The 17,001-nt window shown below is 37.1% G+C and overlaps 1 protein-coding gene across 1 annotated transcript; it reads right to left on the bottom strand.

Moving 5' to 3' along the window:
* Positions 1-14,423: 14,423 nt before the first annotated feature.
* LOC148101973 (kielin/chordin-like protein) lies at positions 14,424-17,001 on the bottom strand. The gene is made up of 11 exons (XM_087844354.1): positions 16,933-17,001; positions 16,721-16,807; positions 16,518-16,593; positions 15,849-15,931; positions 15,670-15,763; positions 15,507-15,586; positions 15,338-15,423; positions 15,145-15,235; positions 14,891-14,990; positions 14,725-14,810; positions 14,424-14,528 (listed from the first exon to the last, which is right to left on the bottom strand). The coding sequence occupies exons 1-11, from the start codon at positions 16,999-17,001 to the stop codon at positions 14,424-14,426; spliced, it is 957 nt and encodes a 318-aa protein (XP_087700480.1).

Genomic DNA, 17,001 nt, shown 5'->3' with positions numbered 1-17,001 from the left:
ATCTTAATGAAGAGATGACAGAACACCCAAGTGATTCTTAATGGATGGAGTTGATGGGAGATTATCTTATCAGGCCAAATTGCTTTCCATCCATTAACTACACAATTACTGTAGATCTGAACAAAGACCCACCCATCGTGCTAGTTAGATGGTTTTAATCAAAGTTATAAGTCCTCCATCCACCCCATCCCATAGGAATTCCTCACTTAACTCCTAGAGCGTTGATTGTAGATGCAGAAACTCTTTCAAGGAACTGCTGTGTCAATGTAACGCCAGAGTGGCATTTTGTTCTGTAACAATCATTGAGAAGCAAAAAGCCGCACTCACCATCACTGTATACAGTGGCTCTTTCCTTTTGGAAATGTGGTCTAGTTTCACAGTTAATCTGCAAATAATAATAATAATAAAAAAAAAACCTGCCCAAAAATCTACCAACCCATAGCCCACAGCCCAAGAGAATAAAGGTGTATTCTTAACTGAACCCACATGGGGGCAAAAAAAACAAAAAACACCAAAACATTCCCAGTTTTTAGTGACTGTTAATTCAAGTAAGACTGTTACCCTTTCTGGAAAAAAGGCAGATGTTCACATTGTCAAGGTTAAACTACAGGAGGACTGCCGAGACACAGCTGGGGCAAGTTAACAGAGTAATGAAGGAATTTTGAACAGAATCACAACAATTTATGCAGAGACCTCTTCTGGGACCAGAACATGAACTCCAGGTTGAGTATACTATTCCAGTAAATCAGTCCTTAAAACCTTCCTTCCTTTTTTGTTTAGTCCTTCATTTCCTATTATGAAAATATCCATAATATAATAATTTTATAAGTATTATATTTGTTTGAAATTATCCTTCTGGCCAGCTCTGTCTTCAAAAAAAGACACAATCCTTTATGTAAATAAGTCTTTTTAAAGAACATGTAAAAATTATTTTGTCAAAAAGTGATTGCCGCGTCTGCCCTGTGATAGAAATGTCATTTTTGGCTCAAAGTGGTTTGTTATTCATGAAAGATTTGTTTGAGAGATTATAGGTCAGCAAGTCATTTACAGCAGTTTAAATACTCCTGATGTGCCAAAAGTGATGTCTGGTATTTAAACTGTTGCACATTTTTTGTTGATCCATAATCTGTCAAACGTAACTCAGAAATATCTTTGATGTATTATCAAGCCACTTTGAACCAGAAACAATACTCCTGCGACAGTATAGAAGCTTCAACCAGGTTTTGGCAAAATGCTTTATTTATCAGGGTACAGCCTGTCACTGGCATTAAAAATGCCTTTTTCAAAACAGATCTGACCACCAGCCAACAGAAATCACAACATATAACACCACAATCTATAGTAATTGAACCAAAGAGGGCTGGATTGATTATAGCATGTACGATAATGCAGTATCATAAAGATACTTGCGGAATATCATTTCTTTATCGTATATACACTGCTCATACTGATATCATGCTGATATTGACTGGGTAATTTTTAGGAACAAAATGATGCCACCTTGGTTGATGGAATTGAAAATGATCAATCTACAGACAGCTGAATACACCCTGAAGATCAAAGAGAAAAAATGATTCAGCAGGCCAGTACATTTTGCTGAAGCTCTATTGCAGCAACTCAAAGTGGTGCTCAGTAGTTTGTATGGCTTCCACATGCTTGTATGCATAGAAGCATGATCCTAATAAAACAACAGACGGTCTCCTTGGGTATCTCCTCCCAGATCTGGACAGACTGAAGTGCATCCTGGTGCAGATGAATTGAAACATATTGTCCCTGAGGTGCTCTGTGGATTTAGGTCAGGAGAGTGTGGGCCCAAACAATTATATCAATTCCTTCATCTTCCTTCAAAAGTGATTTCTGGTATTTAAACTGTTGCATATTATTTGTTGGTGCATAATCTGTCAAACATAGCTCAGAAATATCTTTCATGAATTATATCAAGCCATTTTGAGACCAAAACAATACTCCTGCCACAGTATAGAAGCTTCAACCAGGTTTTAGCAAAATGAATTTTATATATGCTTTATTTATCAGGGTAAAGCCTGTCAGGGTCTATGGATTTCAAAAGGATACCTAATTGCAGTCAGGGTGACGTTGCCTAGCCTGTAAAAGTCTGTGTGTCCATCCATGGGTATGCCTCCCCAGAGCATCATGAGTCACCACCAAACCGATCACACTGAATCATGTTGCAGACAGCACAATGTTCTCCACCGCTCCTCCAGATGGCTGGTCCACACATGGAGGACGAGACCATGACAAAAATGATGTTAGTGTCATTATGGGGGTGGCTGTAGCTCAGGTGGTAAAGCAGGTCATCTACTGATCGGAAGGTTGGTGGTTCGATCCCTGGCTTCCCCTAGTCTGCATGCCAAATATCCTTGGGCAAGATACTTACCCCAAATTGCTCTCCGATGCATCCATCGGAGTATGAATGTATGTATGTGAATGTTACTTAGAAAGCACTTAGAAAAATGTGCTTGTGCGAATGGGTTAATGTACAAGTTGTGTACAGCGCTTTGAGTGCTCAGAAAGAGTAGAAAAGCGCTATATAAGAACCAGTCCATTTACCATTATTTTTTAATGGCCGCTGTTTTTCTGTCGTTTAACTTCCATTTTTTTATTTGCTTCTCTGCTGACATCCAGTGGCCATCTCCAATTACAGCAGTTAAAATACAAGTTTTGTATGTAAAAATAGGGTTGTTGTTGCAGTCACACAGTGGAAGCTCCAACCCCCACAAAACACTAACCCTAACCCTACACTGAACAAATGGACAATATAAATTCACATTTATGCCATAGATTTAAGTATTTTTGCACTCTCCTTTTTCCTCCTCCTATTCTTCCTTTTGTTTCATTTACAGTGTAAGCTGAGGAAGGTCAAGAAGTCTTATTTTTTGTTTTTTGTACAAATGTATTTGATAGAGTCTGTTCACAAAGTTTCTCTCTTGGAAAATGACTCATTTCAAAGTATGCAATACCTATTTTATCATATAATTGAATAAAAAAGTAATAGTACTGGGTCTTGAGCCGTTTTTTTTAATTTTTGAGCCATTTACTTTAATTTGAGGTCCTTGTGCGCCGGTGGCTATTGCAATGGTAACGATGGTCCATTTGAAACTGAAGCTCTGGTGCATGTGCCCCCTCCCCCCAAAAAATAAAAAAATAAAAATCAGCACAGTGCTTCAGAAACATTGTGCCGAGGCTTGGTTCGTCTGAACAGAGTCAAGTGATCAATGACGTCCCAAGCTTCCAACCTTCATTTGGCACATCACTGCTTCAATACCTGATTCAGGGTTTATAAGGAAATGAATCATTGGCAGGATTTGTGCTGTTTTGGTGGTGATTTTGTGCAAGAGAGTGAACCAGTGTGTCACATAATTAGAGGCATGGAGCCAGGAAGGGAGGATGCTCTGCCTATTCTAAAAATAAAAAACAGTTCATCAGCAGTTCTGCTCGCAGGTCTAAAATTTAAATAAGAAATACACTAGACATATAATTAAAATTATGGTAGTATATTATATGTAAACCTACCAGTCCGCTGGTTAATTACATAAACACATAGAGGCAGGGACCTCACAGCACAAGCATATTCCCTATAAGATTGTTATATGTAGTGTATTCTTTTTATTAGTAAAAAACATCAAAAAGGCACAATCAAAAGGAGCACACACCATGGCACATGTTTAAACAAGGAATACTTACTCATCAAAATGATCTATTCAATTCAATAAAACTTTATTGATCCTGAAGGTTGACCCCGAAGGAAATTGGGTAAATGGACATAACTTTAGTTTTTTCACCCCAAAATACATGTTATGAGTTCTGACTGATATCAGCCCGATATCAGACGGAACTGTTACATAATATCAAACAGAATATCAATTCAGCTCTTTAAAGCGTGCAATCATAATGAAGCAGTTCATTCTAAGGTGTACATTCAAGCTGCTCTTCATATGTTTGGCCACCAGATGTCACCAGAGATGACTATTGAAAATCTTATAGTAATGAACCGTTTTTCAACACAAGCTTCAATGCTTCAGAAAGCTTCGTTTGGCCATCACTAGCAATTTGTTTTAAATCAGTTTTACAGTTTTTCTCAGTCGCTTTGGTGCTTTTCTCACATCACTATTAACATTTGCACAACAGTTAGTGTATTTCTCAAAAGAATTGGTGCAAACTGCAAAACCTAGTGGATAACCTGCAAAAGCAGGTCACTTGCTCAAATTCGATAATCCATTCCTCAAAAGCAAGTATTCGTGTCAATGAAACTGCCACTGTCATCAAAATGAGAAGTCGTGACACCATCTTTATGAACAAGATAGTCAAATGGACAGTGTACGGTATTCTCTCAGTGTTTTCCAATGAAAAAAGAAGGTCAGAACTCGGTGACACTACCTGAAAATGCTCAAGACAGCACTATACACTTTTTGCACAGCCATTTACAGTAAAATCTACAGTAAAGTTAGACATTCCTGTAGTTAGGGAAGTAAGTGAGGACAAGACACTGAATATGTGTGTTTCACATTTTTACTGTGTAGGCTGTTTGTAATTCTACAACTTTGTGCAGAAGAAAAATACTCTACAGTCACAGATTTAGAATAAACATAAGAAACACCCTTTTGGTAGAGCTGTGCACAAATGTGAACAATATAACAGTACATATTGTAACTGAACATACGTAAATCAATCTGGCACATCCAGATGTTCCTGTCTGTCTGGCCACATATTTTCATCTACATCACAACGGACATCGTCCCTTGCAATGCAGCGAGGAAAGTATCTCCTAGAGTGGCGAATCCACCCTCTGCATGACTCTGCTGTGATCTCGTCACATGCTGCATCCATGGCTAGCACGGCCAATTGTGCATGTGAATGCCGGTCATAAACCTTCTACCTCCAGGCAGAGAAAAACTCCTTTATGGGATTAAGGAATTGGTAGTAGGGAGGGACATATTCAACCAGCATTCTGTCATGTGCCGCAAACCACTGTCTGACCAGATGTGAGTGGTGAAAATGGAAATTATCCCACTATAACATACTTGTTGAGATGGCCTCCACCCCTCTCATTCTCAGGGACTATGTCCCTGTAAGTGTCTAATGAAGTCAGGAGATGTTGTGCATCGTATGGACCAAGAAAGGGAATATGGGTGAGCATGCCATTGTCTGAGATGGCTGCACAGAGAGAGAGAGAGAGAGAGAGAGAGAGAGAGAGAGAGAGAGAGAGAGAGAGAGAGAGGTAACAACAATTGTTCAATTTAGGAGATATTTCCAGGGAAAAATAATAACAAAAGGTATAAAATTTGCTTGACAGAATTTGGTAACTAATTCAACTAAATTTGTATGTAATGACTCAAGCAATGAAATGAAGACAATTAGTTTTATTGGGAACGACTATTCAGCTTCCAAAAGTATAGTTCATTTTGACTGACATGACATAAGCAAATGATTGTGTTATAAAACGGAAGAGAATTGTCCAAGAGCATTTGCAGTTTGTTCAGAGGAAGGAGAAATTGCTACTATGATGTGCACAAATGACTAAATGTTGTGGATGTTGCACTAATGGTTTTGAGAATTTTCATTCTGATCTGAGAAAATCACCAAAGCAGCTGAGAACTGTAATAGTATGTATGGGTGTGTTCTCGTCTTTGTGCAGTGTCGGGTCCTTGGAGAAGTTTCCGCTGGAACCACTCACACCTGCTGATAATCACACTCACCTGCAGCTGATGATCTCATCACTGGGCTCTATTTAACAGGGTGGCTGAGCTTCAGTCTTCAACACTGTCCTAAACTCACTGGCTCTAATAGCAGGAACTCCTGCGATTAGCTCCTATTAGCTGCCATTTGGCAAACCTGACACATGCAGTCAAACCTACTTCAAAAGGGAAAGCTTTGCATTGTTTTTAAATCAATTCTGTGTTTTTCTGTTTTTATTGTTTCTACCGATTTTGTTATGAGGAGCTGAAGCTTAACTAACTTTCATTAATGACTGTAAATTTATTTAACACTGCACTGATCATTGGAACCTTTGCTGACATTTTTTTCCGATTGCTTGGACACAAATACCGGATGTGGGTGGGAGACAGAACAAAAGGCATGCCACTTAAGGTTTGAAGTAATTTTTATTAAAGAAAAACAAAAAGAAAAAAAAACCTAAAGTTGATTAATGAATGGACTCAGGAGAACAAAAAGGGGAAACACACTGGCCAGGACTCTGCAGAAAACAGAGGAGAAGACTTATACTTAAAAGCTAATTGCGGAAGTCAGAACAGAGAAAGGAATGAGAAACAGCTGAACATAATTACAGTAATCAGGAATGGGACGTAAACCCCAGACAACACACCAAATACTTGATAATTAACCAAGTTAAACAGAAAACCCAGAAGACCAGTAAGCTGTGAGACAGTAACTCACAGTGAACAAGATTCAAAATAGGCAATGTGGAGGCTGTACTGAGAAAATCAAAATCAGCAAATACATCAACAAAAATCTAAATGATAAATATAAAAAAAAAACGAAAACATAAAAGTCTAGAAGAGAAACAAAGTGCTCCACAAAATAAAGATATCCGGCAAGTGAGATAGTACAAGTTTATTCTAAGGGTGTCACACAAACACATTTTAATAATGTTTATGACACACATGCACATGAGATAATATCTTGTCATTTGTGTCGGTACAATTATGGCACACCCAGAATCTCACTGAATGTGAACAATACACAAGAATGGATGATTTAGTCATAAGTGGACTGGAGACGCAACACCGAACCTACGCCAGAGTAACAGCTGGGGGAGGTAAAGATGGTGAAGATGCCCCGGTAGAGGAGCTGCAAACGCTTGAACAGCAAGTGATAAAATTCCTTCAAACGAAGAATGTAAGTATTCAGAGCCATCATATTGCAGCATGCCACACGCTCCCCAGGAAAGACAGTAAAACAAAGCCATCAATTATTCTTCGGTTTGTGAGTCGCAAAACAAAGATTGAGTTACTGAAACAGGGTAAGAAGCTTAAAGGGACTGGTGTGTATTTAAATGAACATTTAATGAAAAAGACTGCTGAAATTGCAAGACAGGCACGCAGCCTGAGAAAACAAAATAAGATACAAGCGACATGGATGAGGAACTGCAAAGTAATGATAAGACTAAATGGCAATCCCGAAGAAGCGAAAGTTGTGATGATAAGAGAACTCAAAGACTTAGAGCAATATAAATAATCAGGAATCTGCTCTGGAATCTATTGGAAAAGTGACGATTGGATAATGAACAATGGGTATGGAAAGTGTTTCTGGCCTTACGGCTCAAAAAACAACAACAAAAACAAAAACACATAAATGACAAGTTTGGACACAGATTATAGGTTTCCATTCAGAGATATTGAAGAGGAAGAATTTGATTATGAAAAGGACTGTCAAGGTGGTTATTTTGCCACACACGCTGAGAAAACGAACTTCAAAACGTTTAACTATGCAGAGCACAACATGCATGACCCTGAAAGTAACATTGACCCAGATACCCACTTCTACAATAACACCAATAATACTTGTGAGTACTATACAGATGACCAATTCAATATGAATATTAAAATGGCAAATGCATTGTCGGTCATACATTTCAATAGTAGAAGCCTGTATAAAAATTTTTCTAAAATTACAGAATGTTTAAGTAAGTTAAAAAAGTTTAATATAATTGCAATATCAGAAACATGGCTCGATAATGAGAAAGTTAGTGAAATGGGACTGGAAGGTTACGAATTATTTACAATGAACAGGGTGAATAAAAAAGGAGGCGGTGTTGCCTTATATGTAGATAAAGTTTTGAAATGTAGTCTGATTGAATGTATGTCAAGCACCATAGATAACGTATTGGAATGTGTCACTATTGAAATCCATGTTGAAAAAGCTAACAATATAATTATAAGTTGCATCTATAGGACACCAGGTTCATGCCTTGAGACATTCAATGAAAAACTTGCTGCTATGTTTAGCAACCTAAATGATAAAAAAGTGCAAATAATTTGTGGTGATTTTAATATAGATTTGCTAAACCCAAATGGACATCAGAAAACAACAGATTTCATAAATACAATGTATAGTAACTCCCTTTTCCCTGTAATTATAAAACCAAGTAGAATAACAATTGATACAGCTACATTGATAGATAATATATTCACAAATAAAATTGACCATGAAATAGTAGGTGGACTTCTTATAACTGATATAAGCGATCATCTTCCTGTTTTTGCAATTTTTCAAAATTATTTTGGGATTAAAACTAAACAAAAGAATCAAATATTTGATATGATACGACTTAGAACAACAAGAGCCATTGCTGCCCTCCAGGTGGACTTAAAGGAACACAATTGGAATGAGGTTTTTGCAAATGAAGATTCAAATAGTGCATATGATGCATTCTTATCAACTGTAATTTCACTATATGAAAAACATTGTCCTTTAATGAAAATCACTAGAAAGCATCACAGATCAAATAAGCCATGGATCACAAAGGGGATAGAAGATGCATGTAAAAAGAAAAATAATCTATATAAGAGATTCATAAAACAGAGGACAAAAGATGCTGAAATAAAGTACAAGTTATATAAAAATAGATTAGTAAATATTATAAGAACAAGTAAGAAAGAATATTACCACAAATTATTGGAGCAAAGTAGAAGTAACACACAAGAAACATGGAGGATATTAAATAGTATAATCAAAAAGGGCTCAAAAAATAAGAATTATCCAGATTATTTTAAAAAAGATAAAGATATTGTGCTTGATAAAACTAAAGACATTGCAAATGAATTTAATGATTTCTTTGTAAATGTTGGCTTTAATTTAGCAAAAGAAATTCCAGAGTCAAGAAATAATAACGACCTAAATAAACATATTACTCAGAATGTGTCCTCCATGTTTATTGGTGCTGTAACTCATAGAGAAATAATTAACATTGTGAAGACATTTAAAAATAAAAAGTCCACTGACTGTTTTGGTATTGACATGATATTAGTTAAAAGTATTATAGAATATATAGTGCAACCTTTCGCATACATTTGTAATCTGTCCTTTCAAACTGGTGTATTTCCCTCACAAATGAAAATAGCAAAAGTTATTCCAATCCATAAAAACGGAGAGAGAAGTCAGTTTACCAATTATAGGCCAATATCACTTCTCCCACAGTTCTCAAAAATTTTAGAAAAGTTATTTGTTAATAGACTTGATAAATATATTGAGAAGCATAATCTCCTAAGTGATAACCAATATGGCTTTAGAGTGAAAAGGTCCACTTCGATGGCAGTGATGGAACTTGTAGAAGGGATATCTAATGCTATAGATAATAAGGAATATACTGTTGGTGTTTTTATAGACTTAAAAAAGGCGTTTGATACGATTGATCATTCTATATTAATGAATAAACTAGAGAGATATGGCATAAGAGGGTTAGCATACAAGTGGATGAAAAGTTACCTGGATGACAGATATCAATATGTCGAATTCAATAATGTAAAATCTAAGCAGTTGAAGGTAACTTGTGGTGTTCCTCAGGGCTCTGTGCTGGGCCCTAAATTATTTATATTATACATAAATGACATATGTAGCATTTCCAAACTGTTAAAATGTGTATTGTTTGCTGATGATACCACTCTGTATTGCTCAGGTAAAAACCTAGAACAGCTTCTGACTACAGCGGAAAAGGAGTTAAATATATTAAAAAACTGGTTTGATGTAAATAAGTTATCATTAAATATAAAGAAAACAAAATTGATTATTTTTGGCACTAGACAAATGAAAAATGTATCTAAAATCAGGGTTAATGGAATTGAAATTGAAAGAGTGTACGAAAATAAATTTCTTGGAGTGATAATTGATGATAAGCTGAGTTGGAAGTCTCATATAAACCATGTGAAAACAAAAATGTCAAAAACCATTGCTATTCTCTATAAAACAAAGCATGTCCTGAACAAAAAATCATTATACACACTCTATTGTACTCTGTTGCTTCCATATATGACTTACTGTCTGGAGATATGGGGTAATGCATATAAAACGAACACTCTTCCTATTTTCAAGTTGCAAAAAAGAGCTATAAGAATTATAAACCAATCAAACTATATAGAACCAACTAACATTTTGTTTATTAATCTGAATACCCTGAAATTTTATGATTTAGTTGAATATAAAATGGCACAGATAATGTATAAAGCACAAAATAACTTGCTTTGCCCCAGTACTCAGAAGCTGTTCAAAGTCAGAGAGAGTCAATATGACTTAAGGGGAACAGATTTCTTTAAAAAAAAAACAAGATAAGGACAAATATAAAGCAGAGATGTGTTTCTGTTAGAGGAGGTAACCTGTGGAATAGTTATGACAGTGATTTAAAAAGGTGTAGTTCATTTTCCTTGTTTAAAAATATGTTTAAAAATAGAGTATTAGAAAAATATATATATCAAGAATGAAAAGAGCAAAGAAAAACAAAAACAAAAAACAAAAAAACCTCTTGATTCTTTTGCTTTGATGTAGTTACTTACTAAGGTGGAAAGTTTTTTGTTTTTTTGTTTTTTTCTTGTTTGTTTGTTTGTTTGTTTTGTTTTTGCTTTGTTTTATTATTTGCTTCGAGCCCTGTGTACAGGAGCTGCATGCTAAAAGATCTTTTGTTAAAAGGGTTGGCGTAATAAGCAAATGCTTCAGCCAATACCTTTTGATTAGCCTTGTCTCATGCTTTCTTGCTTTGTGGTAGATCTTTGTTCTGTCTTCACTGAGATATTTGAATGCTAATCAATAAAAATCAATCAATCAATCAATCAATGTCTCAAAAAAAAAAAAATCAGTGTAATAAAGCTAACACTGTGACAACTGTTTTATAACTGAAGTAACTTTAACTGAAGTATTCAGTGTAACCAGTAACTTATAATAAAGAGATTATTTTTAGCCGTTTCATACCTCACATGTGCAGATTTGACAGGAGTCATTGACTGAATGGAAACTGTCCCCTGGTCCATATACTCTGCTCTCAAATACACAGTCTTCTCAAAAAATAATGCCAGTCGATGACAACAAAAGAGTATGAATACATATATTAAACATATGGTTTTCACTACTGGGAGACAGTGCAGACAAATGTAACCCATGGTTATTTTATTGCCAATTGTATACTATTTTTATTCTAATTTTAAGTGTTATTGTTTTGCTAAGTGTTGAGTTTTCCCATGTACCGTGAATGCACCATACCGCTGTGCGTGGTGACTTTCTTTCACTGCATCCGCCTGCACGGATTTAGATGCGCAAAGCTGTATACCCAACAAGAGTAGATTCTCAAATATTTGTTTTTACTTGACCTTGGATGACAGATTACTGTGGATCTGACTGATTTTTGACTACTCAGTTAAAAAGGGTGACACAAACAACACCTAAAAAAAGGAACTTAAGACACTCGGGAGTTGCACCTCACCAACATGTGAAAATAGACCATCACTTCAGTAGTGTTCAAATATGGAGAGGAACCCAGCGTCCATGCCTGCCCATCACTGAACTCCTGTCTATTTAGCACGCACACTGAGATGAGACAGACAGAGAGTAGAGAATTTTCTGATACGGTTTGAAAAATGGATCTGGGAATGTAAGTGTCACGGTCTCCGTGCCTGCCCGGCCGGCCCCACAAGGCTACATGTGTTGTTTTCTCTCTCTCTCTCTCCCTCTCTGCCTGGGCGGAGCTCACTGTGGCCTCCCGCCCTTGGCCCACACACCTGACAACAATCAGCTGTCATCACCTAGGAGCACTATTTGAGGCTGGAACACAGATCCTCTCGTCGCTGGATGATTGCACTACAGACGTTAGTGATTCTCCCAGCTCCGGTGAACCTGTGCTTTGTGATTCGTGAGTGACTTCCCTTTCTTCTGCTACAGACTTTCCTCCCCGGACCTGTGACTTCCCTGCTGTGTGAACGCGAGCTTCCCCGTGATTCCCTGGAGTTTGGATTTCCCTTCACTGTATATATCGTGCACTGGTGCTGTAAATAAACTGTTTTTGGAGACGTCTAACTGCTCTGCGCTTGAGTTCCTACTACCAGATTGTGACAGTAAGCTGATCCTTAATCATTTACACAATATTGATATTTGTAATGATAATATAATATCTATCCTGATGAACATAAGGATGGGGAAAACAATCAGTGAGTGGGATATTTTTAAATGTATTCTTTACTTAGAAAAAGTTCTTGTGTGAATGAGGCAAGTGCTTTGAGTTGTTAGCATGCTGTCTGTGCAGGTGCTTGCTAAGAGCCAAAGTTGTGTTAACAGTATGATGCAGCTGTTTTTGTCCTGGAGCTGTCTCCACTTTACCACTGCATTCTCATCATTTCTCCTATAAAAATAAAAGTAATACTCTGACCCATGAATCAGCTGATTGTAGCGAGAGTGCAAGAATCAACAACGGACTGCTGGAAACCGGTTCTCGATTTCCATCCCTACATGCAGCAATGTTGGTGCACTGAGTGGTTACAGTTGGAGTGTGGAAAGTGTTTCCTGTGACCCTGGACTGAGCCAACACAACAAACACAACACATGACTGATATACAGTGATGGGAATAACGGCGTTACTTTTTTCAGTAACAAGTAATCTAACTAATTACTATTCCTATCGTTACAACGCCGTTACAGTTACTAACAAGAAAATGCGGTCCGTTACTATTTTTCAACAAACAGACGGTTGAAGCTGTGTTCAGCTTACCGCATCTTATATCAGTTGCACGGAAGTAGCTGACTACATAAGTAACACACTGTTTTTCTCTTTTTCTTTAGCGTTTACTGATGACATCACAAGCCAGTCTGAACTCTTTACTCTCTGTCAGTATAAATGACTTGGATGAGATGATGAAATATGTTTTATGGATACTTATGTTATTGTACTACTTCTGGTCCAAGGTTCTGGCAACCTGACTGGAATCTGGTGGTTTTTGAGTAGTAGGAAGTAACACAGTCAATCTTTTTCTTTCTTCAAAAATCTCTCTGATTACCTTTAGTGAACTGAAATAGTCTTTCTATGTATAGTCAATGTCAACTGTACTTGGACTGTGGTTAAGTTATAGTTACAAAAAATGAAGCAGATGGTGGCATTATCTTACTGTTTTGAATTCTTCGTTAGCTGGCAGGTACCCTGTATCTCTAATAAAACTAATTACTCTTTAGCCTCAAAATACAGAATAGGTAATACCAAAAACTGGGCTTCAAGGCCTGATTTACTTTTTGTTTGTAATAGCAAAACAATAGCATAGACAAGCAGCAAAGCCTGGTCGTTGTTGTAGTAAACACTCAGGATCATAAAATTGCAGAATTTTACACTTTGATGTACTGTGGCAGATATTCAGAAAATTTGTCATGTTCCAGTTCTTTTCTTGTGTACAATCTCTTCTAAAACACTTTCTCCGATGAGTGTCCTGTGAGATCCCACAGACTTGTGTACTTCACTCCATTCAAAGCCAGCCCATCTTTTGCCACTAGGTATCTGTCTTCTGTCATACTCGGAATCAGAAAAACTACATATAAAAATTTACAGTAATATCTCAGCACACACGTAGAGTACTCATCTTATATCAATACTCAAATCTTACTGATCGACACTGATGTCTTAGTGATGTGTGATAAGTGTGACATTTCTCAAATACACGAGAAATTTATGTGACTTAAATAAAATGTCTATTACTGCTATATATGTGATATTCTGTTTAATGAGGTTTACTAAAAGATGTGAGAAAAGGCTGAAATGCATAAAACAAGATTTACCCATAAAAAAGATATACAGTTGTGAGACAAAACAAAAACAGGCTGTTCAACGTGAAATAAGCCAGTTGCAGCGCTATGATTCCCATTTACCCTCAAAACATGGGGGAATCTTTTAGTCTCTCTGCTGGGCATCCCTCTGTGGTTTCTTGTCAGGATTTGCCACATAGCCTCATGCTGATCCAGAGCTGTTGGGCTATTATTTACAAAAAAAATAAAAAGTACTGGCACCAACCTCGGTCTCCCTAAAACATCCCTGGGAAAAAAAAGAAAAAAAAAGATATGATTAAAAATAAACATGTGAATCCTGGAAAAAAAACTCTCTGTAGGTCGGCTAAAACAGAGGATCCAAAAATTACAATTCTGTGTACAGCCCAAATTCACGCTGTTCAATTTGCGCCAACCTTTGTCTTCACCACACAGAAAACAAACGTGATGCATTAAAAAGAAAACAAAACATATTTGAACAATTTAAAAGAGTAAACCAAAATTCTGGACATTTTTGGAAAGGTGTGGGTAACGGAATGAGAGGGGTCTTTGGGGATGTCTTCATATTCCACCTCATCCAATATACATAGTACAATAGCAAGAGAAGGTTTTCATATAGGGCACTCACTTGTAAACAGCACATGCACTGTAAATGTGTGTGTGAGTCAGAAATGTCTGTAGCAGCTTGGACAACAAAGATGTGAATGTGTAATCGGGTTGGAGCAGTGGACAGGAGGGCACTTCTTCTCATGGCAAGTTATATTCCCACCCTAAAACAGAAGCACCAAAAGAACTGTCAACAATATTAACAGGCATGAAAAGTGTGAAGTCAAACTGTGCTATAATCCAGAAAAGAAAAAAGCACAAAGAAAGCAGAAATGTGTCTCCTGATGTGGGAAAAGCCATAAAACGCACACTTTGCCTGATTTTTTTGCACTAGATACAAAACATTTTATATACACCTGCCTTACACCTGCAGTGCAGGCAGGGTCCACTCCCAGGTAGCCTGAGCATTTCCCCTTTAGCATACACCCTCTGTTCATACTGACATTCTGGAAGAACAAACACAAATAGTTGATCGGTTGTTTCTGTAAAAGTTGAAATATGTGAGATGCATATTTTTGACACTGACCATTGCATGTGGCACAACACTCTCCTCTGTGCCTAGCTGGATGAGTACAGTGTGATGTAGGACATGATGCAGCCATGTTTATACAAAACACTTCACCTGCCTAAGAGACAGAGACAGAAAAATATTGAATGTATATGTCAAATTCTCCACTTAGTTGTCACACATATCACAGCTAATCTGAAAGACAAATAAATTTAGATCCATTTTTCAGTCACATGAACATCATGTAACCATAACTATCAGACTAAACTCACAGAGCAGTAGCATTGGAGGCAGGGGTCTCTCTTTGAGGTAAACCTTTCTCCATTTCCATACACTTTGGACTCATATTCACACTGTTCGCATCTACAGGTTTATGTAAACATTGATTAAATACATTTTAAAAGGACAAGAACTCTACAGGCTTAAAATATGATATGGATGATCACAGAAGGCAGATTTTTTTACCGTGGACAACACTCCCCAGCATGATACACTGGATTGTGACAAGACGGAGCAGGACAGTAAACGTATGAACACACCATATTTCCATTCTTTGAGAGAAAGAACAAACAAAAGAATCCTTAATTCACTTACACATATCAAAATCAAATCTAATGTTAACTTATAGGCACACCTTGCATCTACACTCTTGACAAGGGTCTCCAACAGGGATCACAGCTCCATTAGGGACTTCATGTCCATTCACATCGCAGCCTACAAGACACACAAATAGACACATTGTGTCTCTACAGTCTAACACATATACAAATCTTCTTACACAAAGCAATTAAGCCCACCTTCACAGACTGGACAGCAGGTATTTGGAGGAGCAGCAGTAGGGTTTCTACAGGGAGTGTAACACTGCTCCCTTTCACAGCGAACATAACCGTCCTGTGATGAAGCGTGAACAGCATTATTAGAGATGAATGTGAGTGAGCAGATGAAAACCTGAGCATGTAGTTGCTGTCAAACCCACCAAACACTGGCAGATATCACAAGGACTCTCCACCGACCTCCAAGAGTCTCCACTGTTATAATTTACACCAGAATGGGTGCAACCTGTAAACACACATCACATTATTGTACTATTCCTGTGTTTCTAGGTATAAAGATATTAAAAGATTTGTGCAAAATCTTACAGCGAAGAAAGCAAATAAATTTTATTTGTACATCAAAATGTGTTTTTATCCACCCCAAACCTTTCTGCAATGAAGCTGCTCAGTGCAGAGTTAGTTTCTAACAACCCCAAACCAACAAGAAGGTCCTTTATTTATATATATATATATATTTGTTGAGTCCTGTTAAGTTTTGTGAATTAAAGTAAAAAGGAGAAAGCAAAGTTATTTCAGGATAACTATAAAAATGATCAGAATATATAATGTATATAACATACACAGGGTTGGTGTAATAGAAAAGTATGGAAGGGGTAGTGTGAGATAGAGGGAGATGATCTGTGGTCATCCCTAAAGCAAGCAGCTGAAGAACAAGCGATACAATAAATAGTCCAGACAGAGTTACCACAGAGTTTGGAGAAAATTAATTATTATTTTAAGTGCTCAAAAAAAAACATGTTTAATTTTTTTTTGTTGTTGTTTTCTTATGCTTCTCTCAGATGTATTGGTTAGTACAGTTTTTTTGTCCTTACTTCTGGTTTGCTCAGTGCAGTGTCCAGGTAAATTCTCTTCTTTGCAGTCTTGAGGAGGGCACTCCCTCTTGCCCGTCTATTTAAATTCAGAGAAAAAAATAATTAGAGAAATAGTGAACAGAAAAACAGGACCAGAAGACTTCCTTTAAGCTCATTAAATATTATTGATGGTTGTTTATTGTGCCTGAACATCAAAGACTCACATCACGTGTATGTGTTGGGCAGCCGGGCACATTCTCTGCACAGTTCTGAGTAGGGCATGGCCGGGAAGGGCACTCTCTATTGTCCTTCTATTCAAACCAAGAGATACAAAAATGACAGAAATAATGAAATGAAAAACAGGACAAGAAGACTTATTTATATTCATTACCCGTTTGTCTCTGCTGTTTATTGTGGCTGAACATAAAATACTCACATCACATGTATCTTTAGAATCAGGGGGACACGTGACCAGGACAATCCCATGGAGAGGAAACAAAATCAT

This window comes from Neolamprologus brichardi, chromosome 7 (genome assembly GCF_056152115.1).
Source record: "Neolamprologus brichardi isolate AB-2024 chromosome 7, ASM5615211v1, whole genome shotgun sequence".
In the NCBI taxonomy this organism is placed as follows: Eukaryota; Metazoa; Chordata; class Actinopteri; order Cichliformes; family Cichlidae; genus Neolamprologus; species Neolamprologus brichardi.
This window is presented reverse-complemented; position numbering and strand designations above follow the sequence as displayed.